Source organism: Aspergillus ochraceoroseus (assembly GCF_002846915.1).
Source record: "Aspergillus ochraceoroseus IBT 24754 chromosome Unknown P175scaffold_8, whole genome shotgun sequence".
NCBI classification, from domain to species: Eukaryota; Fungi; Ascomycota; class Eurotiomycetes; order Eurotiales; family Aspergillaceae; genus Aspergillus; species Aspergillus ochraceoroseus.
Genome location: NW_024468483.1, coordinates 947458 through 965256, shown reverse-complemented (window position 1 = coordinate 965256; position 17799 = coordinate 947458). Strand labels below are relative to the sequence as shown.

At 52.3% G+C, this 17799-nt stretch overlaps 5 protein-coding genes across 5 annotated transcripts; 3 read left to right on the top strand and 2 right to left on the bottom strand.

The window, feature by feature from the left end:
* Window positions 1–561: 561 nt before the first annotated feature.
* Window positions 562–1443, top strand: sidH (enoyl-CoA hydratase/isomerase family protein; the record flags this gene model as incomplete). Its single annotated transcript, XM_040900197.1, has 2 exons — window positions 562–790; window positions 857–1443. 2 exons carry the CDS (start codon window positions 562–564, stop codon window positions 1441–1443), a joined length of 816 nt encoding a protein of 271 aa, XP_040749649.1.
* Window positions 1444–1670: 227 nt separating this feature from the next.
* On the top strand, window positions 1671–8375 carry sidD (nonribosomal peptide synthase SidD; the record flags this gene model as incomplete). The annotated part of the gene is made up of 3 exons (XM_040900963.1): window positions 1671–1797; window positions 1876–2399; window positions 2479–8375. The coding sequence occupies 3 exons, from the start codon at window positions 1671–1673 to the stop codon at window positions 8362–8364; spliced, it is 6537 nt and encodes a 2178-aa protein (XP_040749648.1). The 3' UTR covers window positions 8365–8375.
* A 128-nt stretch (window positions 8376–8503) lies between these two features.
* On the bottom strand, window positions 8504–12765 carry P175DRAFT_0485559 (ABC transporter ATP-binding protein). The gene is made up of 2 exons (XM_040895600.1): window positions 11802–12765; window positions 8504–11745 (listed from the first exon to the last, which is right to left on the bottom strand). The coding sequence occupies exons 1-2, from the start codon at window positions 12727–12729 to the stop codon at window positions 8693–8695; spliced, it is 3981 nt and encodes a 1326-aa protein (XP_040749647.1). The 5' UTR covers window positions 12730–12765; the 3' UTR covers window positions 8504–8692.
* Window positions 12766–13750: 985 nt separating this feature from the next.
* Window positions 13751–15896, top strand: mirD (putative MFS siderophore iron transporter; the record flags this gene model as incomplete). Its single annotated transcript, XM_040900448.1, has 4 exons — window positions 13751–14010; window positions 14064–14334; window positions 14396–14738; window positions 14833–15896. 4 exons carry the CDS (start codon window positions 13751–13753, stop codon window positions 15759–15761), a joined length of 1803 nt encoding a protein of 600 aa, XP_040749646.1. The 3' UTR covers window positions 15762–15896.
* An 18-nt stretch (window positions 15897–15914) lies between these two features.
* Window positions 15915–17546, bottom strand: sidJ (putative siderophore biosynthesis lipase/esterase). The gene is made up of 2 exons (XM_040894864.1): window positions 17134–17546; window positions 15915–17035 (listed from the first exon to the last, which is right to left on the bottom strand). Exons 1-2 carry the CDS (start codon window positions 17185–17187, stop codon window positions 16028–16030), a joined length of 1062 nt encoding a protein of 353 aa, XP_040749645.1. The 5' UTR covers window positions 17188–17546; the 3' UTR covers window positions 15915–16027.
* Between the last annotated feature and the right edge of the window lie 253 nt (window positions 17547–17799).

Genomic DNA, 17799 nt, shown 5'->3' with positions numbered 1-17799 from the left:
AAAGCCATTTTCTTACCGTACGAAGGATAATTTTTTTTCTCGAATTGTGTTATAAGCCATGTGGATCTAATTGTATTCGATACAGTGTGTATCGGAATTTCGTCCATCTGGCCCAGTGATGGCACCGGCCCACATCTAATAAATATATGCTCCGGTGTAGGACGTATAACTGAATTGGGGAAGCGGGGGGAGGATCATGCCAAACATTGGTTCTTGTACGGAGTAAAATAAAGCTAAAGGGAGTACCTGAGTGGATTCATCTTTCATGTGGACGTAACTTTGGACTGGAAATCGGATATAACTGGGGTTTGTAGAATACCTAACAGAGGAGGGGCTTTGTTTTGTTACCTTGGGTTTTCCAAACGCGAAAGGTCCGTGGTCCATCGAGGGATATATGGACTGGTCAATACTAACTAGTTAATAGTTGGGATGATATAGCCTCGGGCTACTTCTTAAAGTGGTCGTTCCTCGGTTTCACATATGTTCATTATACCTTGTTTGATGAAAATACGGTAAATGCCAAAGTCTTCTCGTTTTAAAGCCTTCTATACGTATAGAGCTATGACAATAGACATGCAGCATCCCCCAGTCCAAGGAGCTTTGGTTTCGTTTCCCGCACCTCAGATTCTCCTCCTCACGTTGAATCGACCGGAGAAGCGAAATTGCATATCCCTCGCCATGAGTGCTGAGATACAACGACTTTGGGAATGGTTTGATACAGAACCAAGTCTACAAGTGGCGATAATTACTGGCACAGGAGAGTCCTTCAGCTCTGGGGCTGATCTCAAAGGTACTGCTCTCCTTTTTCTTTTTTTTTTTTTTTGGATCCGGCTTTAGACCCCTAATTCGATCTCAGAATGGAATCAACTTAATGAGAGCGGCACAGTAAATGAGATGACCGCACCTGGACTGGCCGGGCTTCCTCGCCGCAGAGGAGGCAAACCCATCATCGCTGCTGTCAACGGATTCTGCCTAGGTGGTGGATTTGAAATGGTGGTCAATTGTGATATTGTCGTTGCCAGTGAAAAGGCGACCTTTGGACTCCCTGAGGTCAAACGTGGAGTTGCTGCCGTTGCTGGCTCTCTGCCTCGGCTGGTTCGCATCATAGGCAAGCAGCGAGCGGCTGAGATGGCCTTGAGTGGCATGAGCTTTCCTGCATCCCAGCTCGAACATTGGGGGTTGGTGAATCGGGTTGTGGAGCATAGCCAGCTCCTGCGCACTGCAGTGGAGATCGCAACAGCCATCTCCGGGAATAGTCCCGACAGCCTCCGCGTTACCATGGAGGGGCTTCACTATGCATGGGAAATAGCCAGTGTGGAAGAAGGCAGTACCGCTTTGGTAGACAACTGGTATCCAAGGCTTATGGCGGGGGAGAATTTCCATGAGGGAATGAGGGCATTTGTAGAGAAACGGAGCCCACGGTGGCGGCCGTACAGCTTGTAACATAGTAGATGTAATAAACCAGAAACATTACCATACCATACCATACCATACCATACCAGTCAGTACTGTTTCTACCTCGTTCGTGTATTTCCTCAATAACGCATATCTACTCCGTACAATTTCCTCCCAATTCCATATGTTGCCCAACTTTCCGTCAGAAACTCCATCGAATGCTCCAAATATAGGGTCCAATTCGTCAGTCAATTACGTGACGCAATGAAACGTAAATGCCCATTCTGCAGGTGAAATTTCCAGCCACAGGCTTCGCTGCTCTGCTTGCTTTCGAAACAGCGTGGGCTCCAACCTGTCGAATCCACAATCTCCCGCGACGACCGGTCTCGCTCGAACGATTATGTGCGCTACCTGCATGAGAGGGCCATTTGCCTACTACTTGGCTATATAACGTACACCATACCACTTCTGTCCTCCTAGACTCAAACCCAGCGCTAGTACGTCAAACGACCAGTCAATCTTCCACCCCAGGACAGAAGAACTGGCCGGCCGGGAGAATGGGCTCAATACAGTCTCAAGATACATATAATCAGCGGGAAAATGGGCAAGCGGACGGCTTATCTGCCAGCCAGCTTGATGGGGATGGTTGTTTCCGCTCTCTTGAGCTCATCGGTCTTATGCCCGATCAGACCACTCCGACAGGCTTGAGAGAGGATCTTTTCCTTTTGTCCTGGCTCATTGTACTGCTACGGGCCAGCGATGGTGGCCAGATTGCGTTTGACTGGGCGTACAAAAATCGCATAAATAGTTCTGGAAATGAGCTGGTGAAAACGTCTCTGTCGATGAATGAAGTAATGACCGGCCTAGAAAGTTCTATTGGACATACAGTGGCAGCCATTTCTAGCCACATAGCGAAAGTTGTACCAAGTCAGTGCGCGGATATTACCGGTCCTGTGTCTCTTCTCTTGAGCACTGGCTCTCTTTCCCAGGAAGCTAAAGATGAGGTGGGTGGTCTCTCTCTCTCTCTCTCTCTCTCTCTCTCTCTCTCTTTTGCTAATCAAGGCTGACAACTAATGAACAAAGCCGGTACTTCACCTTGAAGTATGCTCTCATGAGAATGGATTTAAGATTCGTCCCGTGTGGCAAGCTAAAAGTATGCTACCATATACAATAAAGCGACATATCAACGCTTTGGCGGACACCATCAGAACGTGCCTTTTGTCTCCAGATGCATCTATGCAGGACTGTCTCAGGCCCACCATGAGTGACTTGGATGATATATGGGGGTGGAATCATGAACTTCCCCCACTGTATGACTTTTGCATGCATGAGATGATTTCAAAACAAGCCCAGAAATCCCCAGACAAAGATGCCATCGCGTCTTGGGATGGCGGTTTGACATACGGCCAAATTGACAGGTACTCTACCTTTGTCGCCGAGCTGCTGAGAGAAATGGGTATCCAGCTTGGGGATGTTATCCCTGTGTGTTTTGAGAAATCAAAATGGACCATTGTCGCCGTTCTTGCCGTGATGAAAGCAGGAGGAACCTTTGTGCTCATGGATTCGACCCTTCCGCTTGCTCGCCTCCAAAATATGGCGGTCCAAGTGGGCGCAAAGATGAGGGTCACATCTCGTATGCAGCATGAATTTGGCAATGAAATTATGCCAGGTGGAAAATCTATCGTTGTGGAAGAAGACACATTTTCGCAGATTTCGGAATCACAGGTCCTTCCCGAGTTACCAACCGTTCCATCATCTACCCTCATGTACATCATCTTTACTTCCGGGAGCACAGGAACTCCCAAGGGTGTCACTATTTCTCATGAAACCTACACAAGCAGCGCCATTCCTCGAGCGAAAGCGGTGGGCTACACGGGGAACTCCAGAGTTCTTGATTTTGCATCCTACGCTTTCGATGTCAGCATTGATAGCATGCTATTGACCTTGGGCAATGGTGGCTGTCTTTGTATCCCCTCAGATGAAGATCGACTGAACGATATAAACGGAGTGATCCGTGACATGAGAGTCAATTATGCCGGTCTGACCCCTTCAGTGGCCCGCATTCTGGATCCTGATGTTATAACGTCCATGGAGGGTCTTGGCCTTGGAGGAGAGGCGGTTTCAGCAAGAGACGTTGCCATCTGGGGTCAAGACACCAGGATTATTATTGGTTATGGACCCTGTGAATGTACGATAGGATGCACGGTTAACGGCAGCGCTGCGACTGGCAGGGATTATATCTCTATCGGACCGGGTAATGGAGCAGCGATGTGGGTTACGGATCCGAATGACCATGACGTACTAATGCCCGTTGGCGCCGTGGGCGAGTTGCTTGTCGAGGGCCCGATTGTTGGGCAAGGCTACCTGAACGACCCCGAGAAGACCGCGTCCGTGTTCATTCATGATCCCAAGTGGCTGGTCGCAGGACACAACGGGTACCCTGGTCGTCGAGGACGTCTGTACAAGACGGGAGACCTTGGACGATATGACCCTGATGGTTCGGGAGGAATTGTGTTCGTTGGACGTAAGGATACACAAGTCAAATTGCGTGGGCAACGAGTCGAGCTTGGTGAGATCGAGAGTCAGCTTAGGGCTAGACTGCCATCGGAGACCAATGTAATTGCCGAGGTGATTGTTCCTCAGGGATCTGGAAGCCAACCGACTTTGGTTGCATTCGTTGCTCCCCAGTCTGCAAAGGGCCATGAGAACACGGAACTGGGGCTCGCACAGCAGAATGATGAGCAGCGTGAAGTTTTATCCAAGGCGGATGCGGAGCTGGCTCAAGTCCTACCGCGATATATGGTTCCCACAGCATACATACCCGTCAACTACATCCCGGTTTTAATTTCAGGGAAGACCGACCGCAAACGACTCAGGCAGCTCGGTGCAACTGTAGACTTGCGCCAACTGGATCAAGGGGCAAGGAACACCGCCGCTCGGGAGCTGAGTGATATTGAGCAGCGTTTAAGACAGGCATGGGGAGAGACATTGAAGCTCAATGCAGACACCATTCGGCCGGATGATAATTTCTTTGGACTCGGCGGTGACTCCCTGGCCGCGATGAGACTCGCTGCTGTCTGCAGAGCGCAGGGCCTCGATCTCAGTGTTGCCAGCACTTTTAGCCACCCCACTCTCACGGCAATGGCTGGTGTGGTTCAGATTTGCGACTCTCAGACATTGGTCTCAGAGACACAGGCATTTTCAATGATTTCTCAAGCCGTGGAGAGCGCCTGCTGGCAAGCTTCACAGGCCTGTGGATCAACCCCAGCAGCTGTCGAGGATATCTACCCTTGCACCCCCACACAAGAGTCACTTTTCACCTTTTCGCTCAAATCAGCCGAGGCGTATGTGGCTCAGAGAGTTGCTCAAATACCGTCAAATACAATAAACCTTGATTCCTGGAAGAAGGCCTGGGAAGATGTTGTCGCAGCAAACCCTATTTTGCGGACCCGCTTAGTCCAACTGCAAGACCCTGGCCTGCAACAGGTTGTCCTGAAAGATCCCATATCTTGGAAGCATTCAACCAATCTGGAGCAATATCTGGAGACTGATAGAAATGAGAAGATGGAACTTGGACAGAACCTTGCTCGATATGCCATTGTTGACGACTCAAATGATGGCAAGCGATACATGGTGTGGACCGTCCATCACGTACTCTACGACGGATGGTCGGAGCCTATCATACTGAAGAAAGTTAGTGATGTGCTGCAAAGCCAGAGCGTTGAAGTACAGACGCAAATGAGGGAGTTTGTGAAATACGTGCGCGAGACAGACGAGACAGCCATGCAGGAATTCTGGCGTCGTGAATTGAAAGGAGCCGTTGGACCCCAGTTCCCACGTTTGCCTTCTAGAGATTTCCTGCCGACTCCGGATGGTATGGTCGAGCACCAAATAGACATTGAGACCAGTTCTGGATGGCCATTCACCATGGCCACATTGATTCGCGGAGCATGGGCACTCGTGGCGTCGCAATACTCCGGCAGCGACGACGTCGTATTTGGCGAGACTCTTACAGGTCGAGACATTGCGTTGGCGGGAGTTGAAGGCATTGTCGGTCCGTTGATTGCAACGGTGCCTATCCGGATACACGTTCGCCGATCAAGCTCTGTAGGGTCTTATTTACAGACGGTGCAGCAAGCCATGTCGGCCCGTACACCATACCAACACATGGGAATGCAATTCATCCGAAAGGTCAGTCAGGATGCCCAGCATGCATGCGAAGCCCCCACAGGCTTGGTTATCCAGCCAGAACCGGAATATGTGGGAAGCGAACTCGGCTTCGAAGTTGGGGATGTCGTCCGTGAAGCGCTCCATTTCAACCCTTACCCGCTCATGCTAGGATGTGGGATTAAAAAGGGTGGGTTCAGGATTTGCGCCAGTTTTGATACGAGCCTGATTGAGACCAAGCAAATGCAACGAATCCTCGCGCAGATAGAGATGGCTTGTCTGCAGTTAGCCAAGGACCTTTCCAGGCGAATCGACGAGATAAGCTGCCTTCCGGAAACCGAGTTGAACCAGATTTGGCGATGGAATCGAACACCCCCTTTGGCCTATGACGAGAGTTCGAAAACACTTCGAGCAGATTCGAGCTTTAAGCCAGGAGCGGCGTACCCTAACGCAGTGGTTCCCTGGGTTTGCAACTCGCGAAACCCGTCTCTGTTGTCACCCATTGGCTGTGTTGGTGAGCTTTGGCTGGAAGGAGCTTTCTTTGCCGGAGAAACCGTTGAATCCCCTGCCTGGCTCGTGGCTGGAAGCTCCAGTTGCCCTGGACGAACAGGGAAAATGCAGTCAACAGGGGATATGGTCCAGCTACGAGAAGATGGCAGCTTGATGTTTGTTGGGCGAAAGGAGAATGTGGTTCCAGTGCAAGGGCATGCAGTGGACATTGCGGAGCTTGAATCTCACTTCACAAGGTATCTCCCCGAGACGGCCCGTGCCGCTGGAGCTGTATGTCAGGTATTATTGTCCGATGGCGTTCAGAAGATATCAGAGCCAGAACTGGTCGTTTTCGTGGAATATCCACCTTCCAACGAGGACACTGTCGAGGTCATGTCGGCACAACACGACATCATTTCCGACACAACCTCCGATTCCCAATGCTCCAAGACCACTATCTGCGCTAAGATCCCAGTTAGCCTTGCTCTCGCCTTGAAAAAGCTCAATAAATTCATTCGTGACTCTCTTCCGTCGTTCATGATCCCGTCCACCTACATTGTGCTGGACAAATTGCCGGGAGACCAGGACCACATCGACCGCAGCCAGCTCAATCAATTAGCATCGAGAATGACTTCCGGCATGCTCACTCAAATTCGTGAAGGCTTCCAGCAGGCATGGACACACAGCTCGGTTCAAACCACTTTGACTACCGCAGAGAGCATCCTACAGTCTGCGTGGGCGAAGATCCTCCGAATCAGCCCGGAGCAGATTGATGTCGACGACAACTTCTTCCGCCTCGGTGGGGACTCTGTCCTGGCCATGAAGTTGGTGTCGAGTCTTCGCATGCAGGGACATCGATTGACGGTAGCGGACATCTTCCAGCACATGCGTCTTGGTGACGCGGCTAGAAGGCTAAAACAAGCAGGCCAAGTTGCTGAAACGCAGGTTCAGGCTTACGTCCCCTTCTCTACCCTGGGCCTCGCCGATATCGAGCTATTCCTATCTGAAGCGGTGCGGCCAAATCTGGCGGATCCAACTTGGTCTATCCGAGACGTATACCCCGTGACAGATTCTCAAGCCCTCGACATCAGGGCAACCGTCCAGCCCCCACGGACCTCCATCCAATACACCATGCTGTATCTCCACAAAGACATCAACCGGGAACAGCTGATCCGCGCTTGTAACAACCTAGTCAAGACCCACGAGATTCTGCGCACGGTCTTCATTGAACACGAGTCAACCTTCTTCCAGGTCGTATTGAACGAGCTGGAGTCCCCCGTGACGGTGCAGCAGCAGCAGCAGCCAGACAACGAGGACCTCGAGCAATCCGTCACCGACCTGTGCAAGTCGCACGCCGAATCGGAATTCCGTCTGGGGTCGTCCTTCCTGAAAATCTTCCTTGTCGAAGGCAGAGACGGCCAAGCATGTCTCGTTCTCGGCTTATCCCACGCCTTATACGACGGGGTGTCGCTGCCCCGGCTGCTCCAGGATCTGGACGCCTTGTACACGGGGAGCGCAGAACAGACTCCAGATGTCGCGCCATTCTCCGCCTATATTTCCCACGTTTCCAACCAGGACAGCCAGACCAAAGCACTCGCTTACTGGGGAGATCTTCTGCGGGACTCGTCGTGGTCCGTTCTTGACGGTAGCACAGGCCAGCTTACAGATAGAGCCGTCTTCCAAACCAAGGCCGCCGTGGCTACCGCGCAAGCACCGGACGAGATCACGACCGCAACCCTCCTCACGGCGGCCTGGGCACTGGTGCTCGCGAATCGTCTGCACACGCGAGACGTCACCTTCGGCAGCGTGACCTCCGGGCGTGGGGTGGACTTGGCCAATGTCGAGAATGTCGTGGGCCCATGCTACCAGCTGACGCCGGTCCGGGTCTCGTTCGAGACGCCATGGACCGCGATGGATCTCCTGCGTTCTGTTCAGAAGCAGAGTGGCGAGTCTGCCGCGTATGACTTCCTCGGGTTTGAAACGATTTCCACGCAGTGCACCCAGTGGCCATCGGAGGCGACCTTCTTTGACTCCGTTGTCCATCATCAGGATTGGGATGATTCCGATACCATGCTCTTTGCGGGCGCTGAGTGTCGGGTTGAGATCATGAATCCGCACGGGGACGCTGCTCGTCCTGTCAAGGCGGTTTCGTTCGTTCGGGATGGGCAGGTGCATGTTGGTGTAGTGGGAAGCGAACGCGATGCTGAATTTGTAGAGACAATTCTTGATGAGTTGGCTGGTGCTGTTCAAACGTTGACCAGTGGGAAGTCGGACCTGGTGTTGTTGGAGGAGGAGGAGGAGGGAGCTTTCTAGCTTGGACGTGGATTGGAATGAATGAATGCCTTTCAAGAGACAGACAGGCTGCTCGTTATTTCTGCTGTTATTTTTTTTTTTTTTATATATATATATAAATTCTAGTTTTTTTTGGACATTATCTTCTTACCTAGGTAGGGTTCTTATTTGCAATCTTCAATGGCAGGTAGCTATTACTACTCCGTATATATATATGATCAATCTTCCCAATCGACTCCTGGAATAGAAATAAATGTATTAAAAAAAAAAAAATGAAAAATCATACAGTAATAATAGGAGCCTTTTTAATCTAAACTAAATGGTATCCAAATCTATAAATTGATCATCATCATGCAACGGTTTGATGCAAGACATTTGCCCTATATGTCTCTGACCTCTGCAGCAACTCTTCATGCGTTCCGCGATCAACACACTGACCAGCTTCAATCAAGTAGATGACATCGGCTTTCTGGATTGTGTGCAGACGATGGGCGATGGCAATGACGGTAATACCCTTTGCGGCCGTCTCCAGCCCATCCTGGAGAAGCTTCTCGGATTCCGCATCCAGGGCACTCGTTGACTCGTCCAGAATCAGCAGCTTAGGCTTTCGAACCAAGGCACGCGCAATGGATAATCTTTGCTTCTGGCCTCCGGAGAACTGGCTGCCGTTGGGACCACAGAGCGTCTGGTAGCCGTCGGGCAAGGCGTCGATTGTGTCGTGGATATTGGCCAGCTTGCAGGCCTCTTTGATGTCGTCTAGAGTCACCTCTTGTCCTGGTTTGGCCCCCAGACCAACGTTGAACTGGATGCTCCCTTCGAAGAGGACGCTTTCCTGCGGGACGAGGGCGATCGAGTCCCGGAAAGCGACGTCGCGGTGTTTGGTTACGTCGACGCCATCGATCACGATGGCTCCGGACTCTGGCACGTACAATCGCTCAACGAGGGAAATGATGGTGGATTTACCCGCGCCGCTGGGCCCACAGAGGGCGCAGAACTTCCCCGGTTGGATATCGATGTTCAGGCCATTGAGAACTTTGATATCTGGGCGAGCAGGGTAAGCAAAGTGCACGTCGCGGAGCTGGACGCTGGAGGCGAGGCTGTCGGACACGACCCGGGGAAGCTTCGGTTCCGCTGCTGCCTCCAAGTGGCTTCCGTCGTCGGAAGAGACGCCGGGGAAAGCATGGGGAGGCACGCGTCCTTGCATCTGGTCGGAGCCGATCTCAATCAGGCCCAGGATTCGTGCCATCGCCGCACGAGCACTGGTGAGTTCCGGGGCCAGGGCAAACATCTGGCTCCACAGCAGAGCACTGACAAGGAGCGAGAAGACGACAATCAGGAACTGGGTCTGCGTGTAGTTGCCGATGATGATCTGTTTGGCGCCCCACCAGTAGGCCAGTGCATTCACCAGGTTGCCCAGGAAATAAGTCATGGCCTGGCAGAGACTGGCTTGCACGGTGACTTGGACGGTTTCCTTGCGCGGTCCCGTCAAGGATCGTTGGTAGGTCCTCAGGGTTTCTTCTTCCAGGGAGAGCGCGGCTATGGTCTTGATAGACGAGACGGCTTCCACGCCGATGTCGACTGATTTGGTGTATGCGTTTTCGTGACGCTCTTCGAACTTGCCGAGAATCCGAAGCTCCAGAAGACCAGCGCCCAGGAGCAGAGGTACCAGAGACAAACAGACCAACGCAATTCGCCAGGCAATGATGTGAGTCAAGATGATTGCGGCGATGAGATTCACCGAAATCGAGAACAGGGTGCCGATAACAGAGCCGCTCAGGCCCGCCAGGGCATTGCCATCTCGGGTGATGTACGAGAGAAGCAGAGCAGGCGTCCGGCCTTCGGACTGGTGCCATTGAAGGTCTTGCTCGAAAAGGGACCGGAAGGATAGGACTCGTACTGTGTAGACGATTTTCTCCGAAACCCAACCGAATCCCGACCAACTGACCAAGTTGGCAAAGAACTCGATTATTGCGAGGACGAAGAACATAAGCCCGTAGAAATCACCGCGATTCCGAATGCTATCCGGTGTTTTGCAGGGACTCAGACTTCCAACGGTATTTCCGAAAATCACCGCTTCTGCAGAGAATGCTCCGCCAACAATGCTGGAGGCGAGAAGAGCAAGAAAGACCATGAGCAGGTGTGGTCTTAGGGTTGGAGAGTATCCTTTCATCAAGGCCCACAGAGATTTCGATGGAGTTTCGGGCTCCTCTTCTTCTTCTTCTTCTTCTTCTTCTTCTTCTTCTTCTTCTTCTTCCTCACTAGGTGACGGCCTAGTTTCCGGGACAGGTCCGACGGGAGACTGGGGATAACTGCTCTTTTCGATATCGGCTTCCGTGGACGATGATTCATTAATGCTGTCTGCGGTGACGGCGACCTCAGTCTTCTCGGACGTGGATCCCATCGTTTGTAGTTTCACCAAATCGGCGTACGCGCCATTCTTAGCCATCAACTCCGAGTGACTGCCCTGTTCCACGATATGTCCCTTGTGCATAACGACAATGTTGTCTGCGCTCGTGATTGTCGATAGCCGATGAGCAATCGTGATCATAGTTCTGCCGCTGGTGATGTTGGAAATCGCCCGCTGGATGCGTTGTTCACTCCTTGAATCCAGAGACGCGGTGGCTTCATCCATGATGAGGACTGCCGGGTCCTTGACAAGGGCTCTGGCAAGGGCTACTCGTTGCTTCTGACCCCCACTGATTAACCGTCCGCTCGAACCCACAACCGTGCCATATCCGTGTTGCAAGGCCGAGATGAATGGATCCGCGTCTGCCAGTGTGGCCGCCTTGCGGGCCAAGTGGACGATTTCGACAACCTGGGGGCCTCGCTCTGCAGCTGCCGCCATAAGATCCTTGCCTTGCCTAATCTCGGTTGCGAGTTCGGCTAGCTCGGGAGTGAGAAGGAGAGGCTTCAGGTGAGAATGGCTCGGGTCACTGGAATTAATCAAGCCGTGTGCAATATTCTCCAAGAGGGAACGGTCGAGCAGAGAAGGCTCCTGCTGGACCAAGCTCAGGAAGCTTCTCAGGTCGCGGACATTCACCTCGCGCAGGCTATGGCCGTCGAACAGGATCTCTCCTTCGGTAGGATCATACAATCTTGTTACCAACCCTGCGATGGTTGACTTTCCACTTCCAGAGAGCCCAACGATGGCCGTGTGCTTGTTGGCGGGGATAGAGAGATTCATTTGATCCAGAACGGTGACTTCGGGCCGGGAAGGGTAAGTGAATGAAACATTTTTGAATTCAAAGCCCCCTTCTTCTGCCTGTGGGAGACGAAGCCCTGAATCGGCAGTACCGTCAATCAAGGGTTCACGATCGATGTCCTCGCGTAGCTTGTCGAACGAGGCCACCGCTGCCACAAACAGATGGAGAAAAGGCGCAACCTGACTCAAAAGCAGTGTAGCTGTTATTGCATCAGTACCAGCTTATATAGTAGATAGTGGCCCGAGGGGGCTTTACCTTCAACCAGGATAAAGATCACCGTAAAGGTAGCACCCACCGTGACGCCTTTGGACTCATTCCCCACGGAGTCGGCGATATGTCTGCTTCCTTGCCAGAAGGCGAGACCGTTCGCCGAGTAAGCGATGAAATACAGGAATCCGGACTGGATGCCGACCGCGGTAGCCTTCTTCAAACCTTCATGCTCTGCGGATTTCAGCGCCTTGGAGAATTTTTCTTCCAAGCGAGCATTGGCCCCGAAGGCCTGCACCACGGTGATGTTCGAAAGCGCCTCGGAGGCAATGGATGAAGCGCTGGCGGCGTAATCTGACATCAGGCCGGAATATTTTTCAATATAGTGGCTTCCGATAAAGGACATCAGAAAGTAAGCCGGAATCAGGGAGATCAACTCTGCAGCCAGGGTGTAGTCCTTGATGAACGCCACGATGTACGCCGTGATGAAAAAGGAAAACGTCGAGATGCAAATGCCCACCTTCTCCGCCGTACCGGAGCGAATGGCCTGGATGTCCCCATTAAGACGAGATGCGATCTCGCCGGGAGGAAGGTTGTCAAAATAGGACGGCTCTTGTCGAAGCAGGCTTTGTAAATACACTTCTCGCAGTCTCTGGGCGAGTCGAGCGCCGTTCAAACTCCAGAAGGAGAGATGGGCATAGATCAGCACAAACTGAGCGATAGCCAGATAGACAATAATCAGGATGTTGCCGTTAATGTCCCCCCGTTCGTCGGATCTCGTACTCGAGTCGGAGTCACAGGTGACGGTATTGAAGTCGTCCAGCAGCTCACCAAACCGAACACCAATCAACGGGAAAGGGACGCCGGCAGCAATCGCACATAGGATCCCCAGCAATAGCATGCCTACATCACTCTTGGTAGGATTGCCGGCCAGAAGCAGACGCGGGTAGCCCGCCAGTTTCTGGACGAACTTCATGGTGGCGGACGGACGGACGGACTGACCTGAAGCTCGCTTTGCACTTGTCGTGGTCAAGTGTGGAAAGCTGCAGAATGCCGGTCGAGCAACAATTTATTTCGCCCCGTACTAGCTCGGATTTCTCCACTGCCGAATCACTCCTACCGGCTTTCCAAGGCCGCTGAGGGAAAGGAGGGGGGGGGGCACAGAACAGTCTCGGTGGGAGCTTTGATGGTTGGATGAAGAACCCGCCCAAGGGAAGAGATCATCTTGTTACCTAAGGTTATCAGATCCGAAATTATTCAGCCCAGAGTTCTTGAGGGTCTAAAGTTCTGCCGACATCGCTAAAAGCGCGTTGGTGACGTTGGAATCCATCTGATATGTATTGAATGAGGGCTTTTTCCCCCCCCTCTGGACAAATGAAACATACAACTGGGCGTATTGTACTGTACTAGCTTAGTGGGGTATTGAAATACCAAAATGACGACCGTACTGTAATACCATACAAAACATATTTTACCGCAATACAACCAATACAGCCATCGTCAACTACTGTTAAATTGATTCTCCACCACCTCCTAATGCAGAGAGAGAGAGAGAGAGAGAGAGAGAGAAAGAGAGATGAACAGAAAGTGCCAAGGACACCAAGAGCTCCGGTTTCCCATCGCTTAGCAAGGATTCGTGCCAAGCAGATACCGTCGTCCTTCCGCGAGTCTAGAGAGGTCTTTTATACGACCTCCTCTCCAATTGCACATAAGGGGAGGCCTTGGCCGATGGCACTTGCAACTTGGCAGCGTTGGCTCTGTTGGTGGTGAGACTTTTTGTATCTCTGGACTTGAAGCTGGGTATGGTCCGATCACATTCCGATGGCTTCGAGTAGCTTTCCCTTGGGCGCCAATAGGTGCAGCATAGATCCAACAACTTGAAAAACGTAAAAAGGGTGGCCAGCCCCCATTGACCGTTCTCGGAATTTGTCCTCAAGTGGCAATCTGTTTCTGCTGGTCCTGTGGTAGACGAGGATACTGATACTGACGAAATCGCCATGCTTAAAGCGTATCACCGCAAGTTGGCTCGACCTTCGGGCTACCCATCAACGGCAGAGGGTCCTACCGACCCTTCCCGGGACAATGGCGGTGCTACCGAAGAAGGAATCCAGAATGAGCTGAAGATCCCTGCGGAGGCTGTTGATGATCCCGCGGACAGGGAGGATTTGCCAGATGAACAAGCCCAGACTGGTGTCACTCAAGCAGAGGCTATCACTTTGACCTGGAACAAGGTTTCCCTGGGAGCGGCTTACGCTCTGTAAGTTGTGCCCTACAGTCATGGAGAACATGGTGACTGACAATAGAGTCAAGTATGTTTCTTTTGTACTTTGTGAACGCTCTCCAGTCCACCATTACGGGAAGTTTGTCTGCCTACGTGACGAGTGACTTCGAGTCGCACTCGTTGATTCCTGTGATTTACATTGTGTCCAGCGTTATGTCTGCGGCAACGTATATGCCTTTGGCAAAAATCCTCAATCTTTGGGACCGTTCCGTGGGGTTTATGCTCATGGTGTTATTCGCGATCTTGGGCTTGATATTGTCTGCAACTTGCAAGGATATTGCCACGTTCTGTGCCTCTCAAGTATGTCGGTCCTCTGTTTTGTTTTCAGATGGCGAATGATGAAGCACTGACTATGAGGAAGGTGTTTTACAGTATCGGATTTTCGGGAATGATCTTTTGTATTGATGTTATCACCGCTGATACATCAACCCTCCGTGATCGAGGTCTTGCCTATGCCTTCACCTCTTCCCCCTACATTATTACCGCGTTTGCTGGTCCCAAGGCTGCTGAGCATTTCTATTCCTTCAACTGGCGATGGGGATTCGGTGTGTTTTGCATTGTACTTCCCGTGGTGGCCTTGCCTATGTTTGGTCTTCTGCGCTACAACCTGTACAAGGCGAAGAAGAAGGGTCTTTTGAAGGAGAAGCCAGCAAGTGGCCGGACAATGATCCAGAGTGTCATTTACTACATCATCGAGTTTGACCGTAAGCCCTCCTCCTCCTCCTCCTCCTCCTCCTCCTCCTCCTCCTCCTCCTCGCTCACCCTACCAAGACGGAAGATTTGACTCCATATTCTCAGTGATGGGCGTTTTCCTGCTAGCCGCAGGCCTGGTCCTCTTTCTCCTCCCCTTGACCATTGCCGGTTCCATGGAGGATGAATGGCGATCCACCTCCATTATTACCATGCTGGTCGTTGGTGTCGCTTGTCTGGCTGCCTTTGGTTTGGCCGAACGCTTCGTCGTCCCCGTACCCTTCCTGCCATGGCACCTGCTGGCCTCCCGCACCGTTATCGGCGCGTGCCTCATCGACGCCTGCTACCAGGTCGCCTACTACTGCTGGAGCGACTACTACTCGTCCTACCTCCAGGTCGTGTACGGAACCAGCATTTCGACCGCCGGGTACATCGGCAACATCTTCGACGTGGTGTCCGGCTGCTGGCTCTTGATCGTGGGGCTGTTGATCAAAAAGACCTGTCGGTACCGCTGGCTACTTTACTTCTCGGTTCCTCTCTACATGCTCGGGGTGGGCTTGATGATCTACTTCCGCAACCCGCACTGGTCCGTCGGGTATCCGATTCTGTGCCAGATCTTTATTGCGTTCGGCGGCGGCACGATGATCATCGTCCAGCAGGTTGCGGTCGAGGCTGCCTCTGACCACAACCACGTCGCCTCCGCCCTTGCTTTCCTGAACTGCTTCGGGTCTGCCGGCGGTGCCATTGGCAGCAGTATCTCCGGTGCCATCTGGACCAACACGCTGCCCGGCGCGCTGCAGCGCCGTCTGCCGGAATCTGCCTTGCCGGACTGGGAGTCCATCTATGATGACTTGGAGGTCCAGCTCAGCTACGAACGAGGGTCGGACGTCCGCAACGCTATTTCCCTTGCCTATGCCGACGCGCAGACGAAGATGTTGATCGCGGGAACCTGCGTCATGTCTCTATCTCTCGTCTGGATGTTTTTGGTCCGGGACATCAAGCTTACCAAGCAACAGACCAAGGGTATTCTGTTTTAGACGGCTTTGGTGATATCTTAGATTATACATATTTAATTTTTTTTTTTTTTTTTTTTTTAGGAGGAACGGGAAGATTTACAGCTCTCTAGCAGGTAGGTTTTTAGGTACCTAGGTAGTGAACTATGAACGAGGGAGTATTATACTTGATAATTTACACAATCAAATGTGACTATCATTTTGTTTATGAAGATAATAAAGAGAAGTTATATACAACGAAAACATGGTTGAAAAAAACGTTCCTAAGTTTTGTGCTTTATAGAAGACTCTCATGCCGATACTTTCTCCGCCTCGCGCAAGTATCCCAAGACCTTCTCGACCAGGAACTTCCGGGGCTCTGCCTGGTCATCATTACTCAAGGCATGCGAAGCACCGGGAATAATTGCGCTATGCTCGGCATCCCAAATGTCATTCTCCCCATTGCGCGTGGTCGCATTCCGGAACTTCTCCAGGACTTGCCTCTTATCCACCCAGTCCGGGACGGACTGGTCAGCACCCGAGATCAACACCATCAGCTTATGCTTCAGCAGTGCGCGCTGCTGCACCACTCCAAACGTCTTCGCGAGCTGTTCCTCGCCCAGATCCGAACTGAACAGATCGTCTTCCCGCGGCGCCTGCGGACTCTCGGGGCTAATGAGACTCAGCAGCCGCCGGGCGCTAATCGGCACATTGCTCGGATAGATAATCCTCGTCATGTCGATGGGGAGCACCGTGTCGCATGGGTTCTTCTGGCGATCATCGGCCTCCTTGGCCAGCTCTTCCACTTTCTCAAACACCTCGCGCACCTCCGCGGGGGACTTGCCCCCGATTCCCTCGGCCAGGCACCACAGGACCGCCTCCCGATCGGAAACCGGCGCCTGCATGATCGCGCCGTCGAGCTCGGGCCGGCGCACATGCTCCAAGTCCGGGTCGAACAAAGGGACCCCCGGGTGCGGGTTTGGTCGGCACAGGTAATGCAGCACGCACTGGCTCCCCGTGGAATGGCCCATCAGGGCGATCTTCCCGGGGCCGAACTTGTCGGTCTTGTATTCCTTGATGTAGGTGAGACATTGTGCGATCTCCGTCGTGTCTCGGTCCAGATGGCCCAGGCCCCAGGCCTGGTACGACGAGGTGAGGTTGAGGGTGAAAATCGACCATTCCGTGGGGGCTAGGGCGCGCACGAGATCGGCCATGTATGACGTTGTTGCGAGGCCATCGCCGAGGCCGCCGACGAAGAGGAGACTGTGTGGTTTGCGAACGGTGCTGGAGGTATATTCGAATGTGACGAGGGTTTCGGTCTATTTCCCGGGGGGGGGGGGGGTACCGGAGCTTCGTTAGCGAACGTGGCGAGTTGCGATCAAGTTTCGCCCTGGGAAGAAGAAGAAAAAGGACCTACATAGTGATGCAAAATACCGGGGAGACCACCCTTGGGCCAGAATTTAGAGTACATCTTGGAAATGGAGAGAGGATAGGTGTGGTTTCTGTGTGCGAGGAGGATGTTGCGGCAGACGCTCCGAGTTGGCTCGAACGGGTTGCGGAAAAGACCTCTCTCTCTATCCACTTATCAATCAGAGGGCAACCAAAGCGATGTCCCACACGTTTGCAAAGCGATTTTTTTTGGTTCAATTTAGTGTCTCCGAGATCGGTTATGTATGGGTGCAATGTGTTCCTTGGATTGTGCAAGTGCTGGTCGCCGTGCAAGACTTCCAGTGGTTGTTGGCATCACCGTGACAAATGACCCACTAACGATGAATGGCTCTGGTCTTTCTCAATGGTCTCACACTCCAAGGAGCCAGGAGAAAAATCGCTGCTCTCGTGTGGGATTATTTGTCTACGTAAAGTTGCTGCTAGCCGTTGGTTATGGCGTTGGGACATTTGGTGGATTCCGGAGCGTCATGAAATACGTACCAAATACAGGTATTGTGGTATTGTATGTAATAACCATTCCGGTAATCTAACAAGTGCAAAGCCCTAATCGAATTTAGTTCGTTACAGTCGATCTGATTAGATTGTCTCTCGGCGTAGACTCTTGTTCAGGCTAGACTATAGGGATGGCGTGTGG

Bases quoted from the DNA above. Each gene is read 5' to 3' on its own strand.
- P175DRAFT_0485559 (XM_040895600.1), bottom strand. From the start codon at position 12,729: ATGAAGTTCGTCCAGAAACTGGCGGGCTACCCGCGTCTGCTTCTGGCC. The intron at 11,746-11,801 runs GTAAAGCCCCCT...ATGCAATAACAG, and splicing joins GATCTTTATCCTGGTTGAAG to CTACACTGCTTTTGAGTCAG.
- sidJ (XM_040894864.1), bottom strand. From the start codon at position 17,187: ATGTACTCTAAATTCTGGCCCAAGGGTGGTCTCCCCGGTATTTTGCAT. The intron at 17,036-17,133 runs GTAGGTCCTTTT...CCCGGGAAATAG, and splicing joins CCGGTATTTTGCATCACTAT to ACCGAAACCCTCGTCACATT.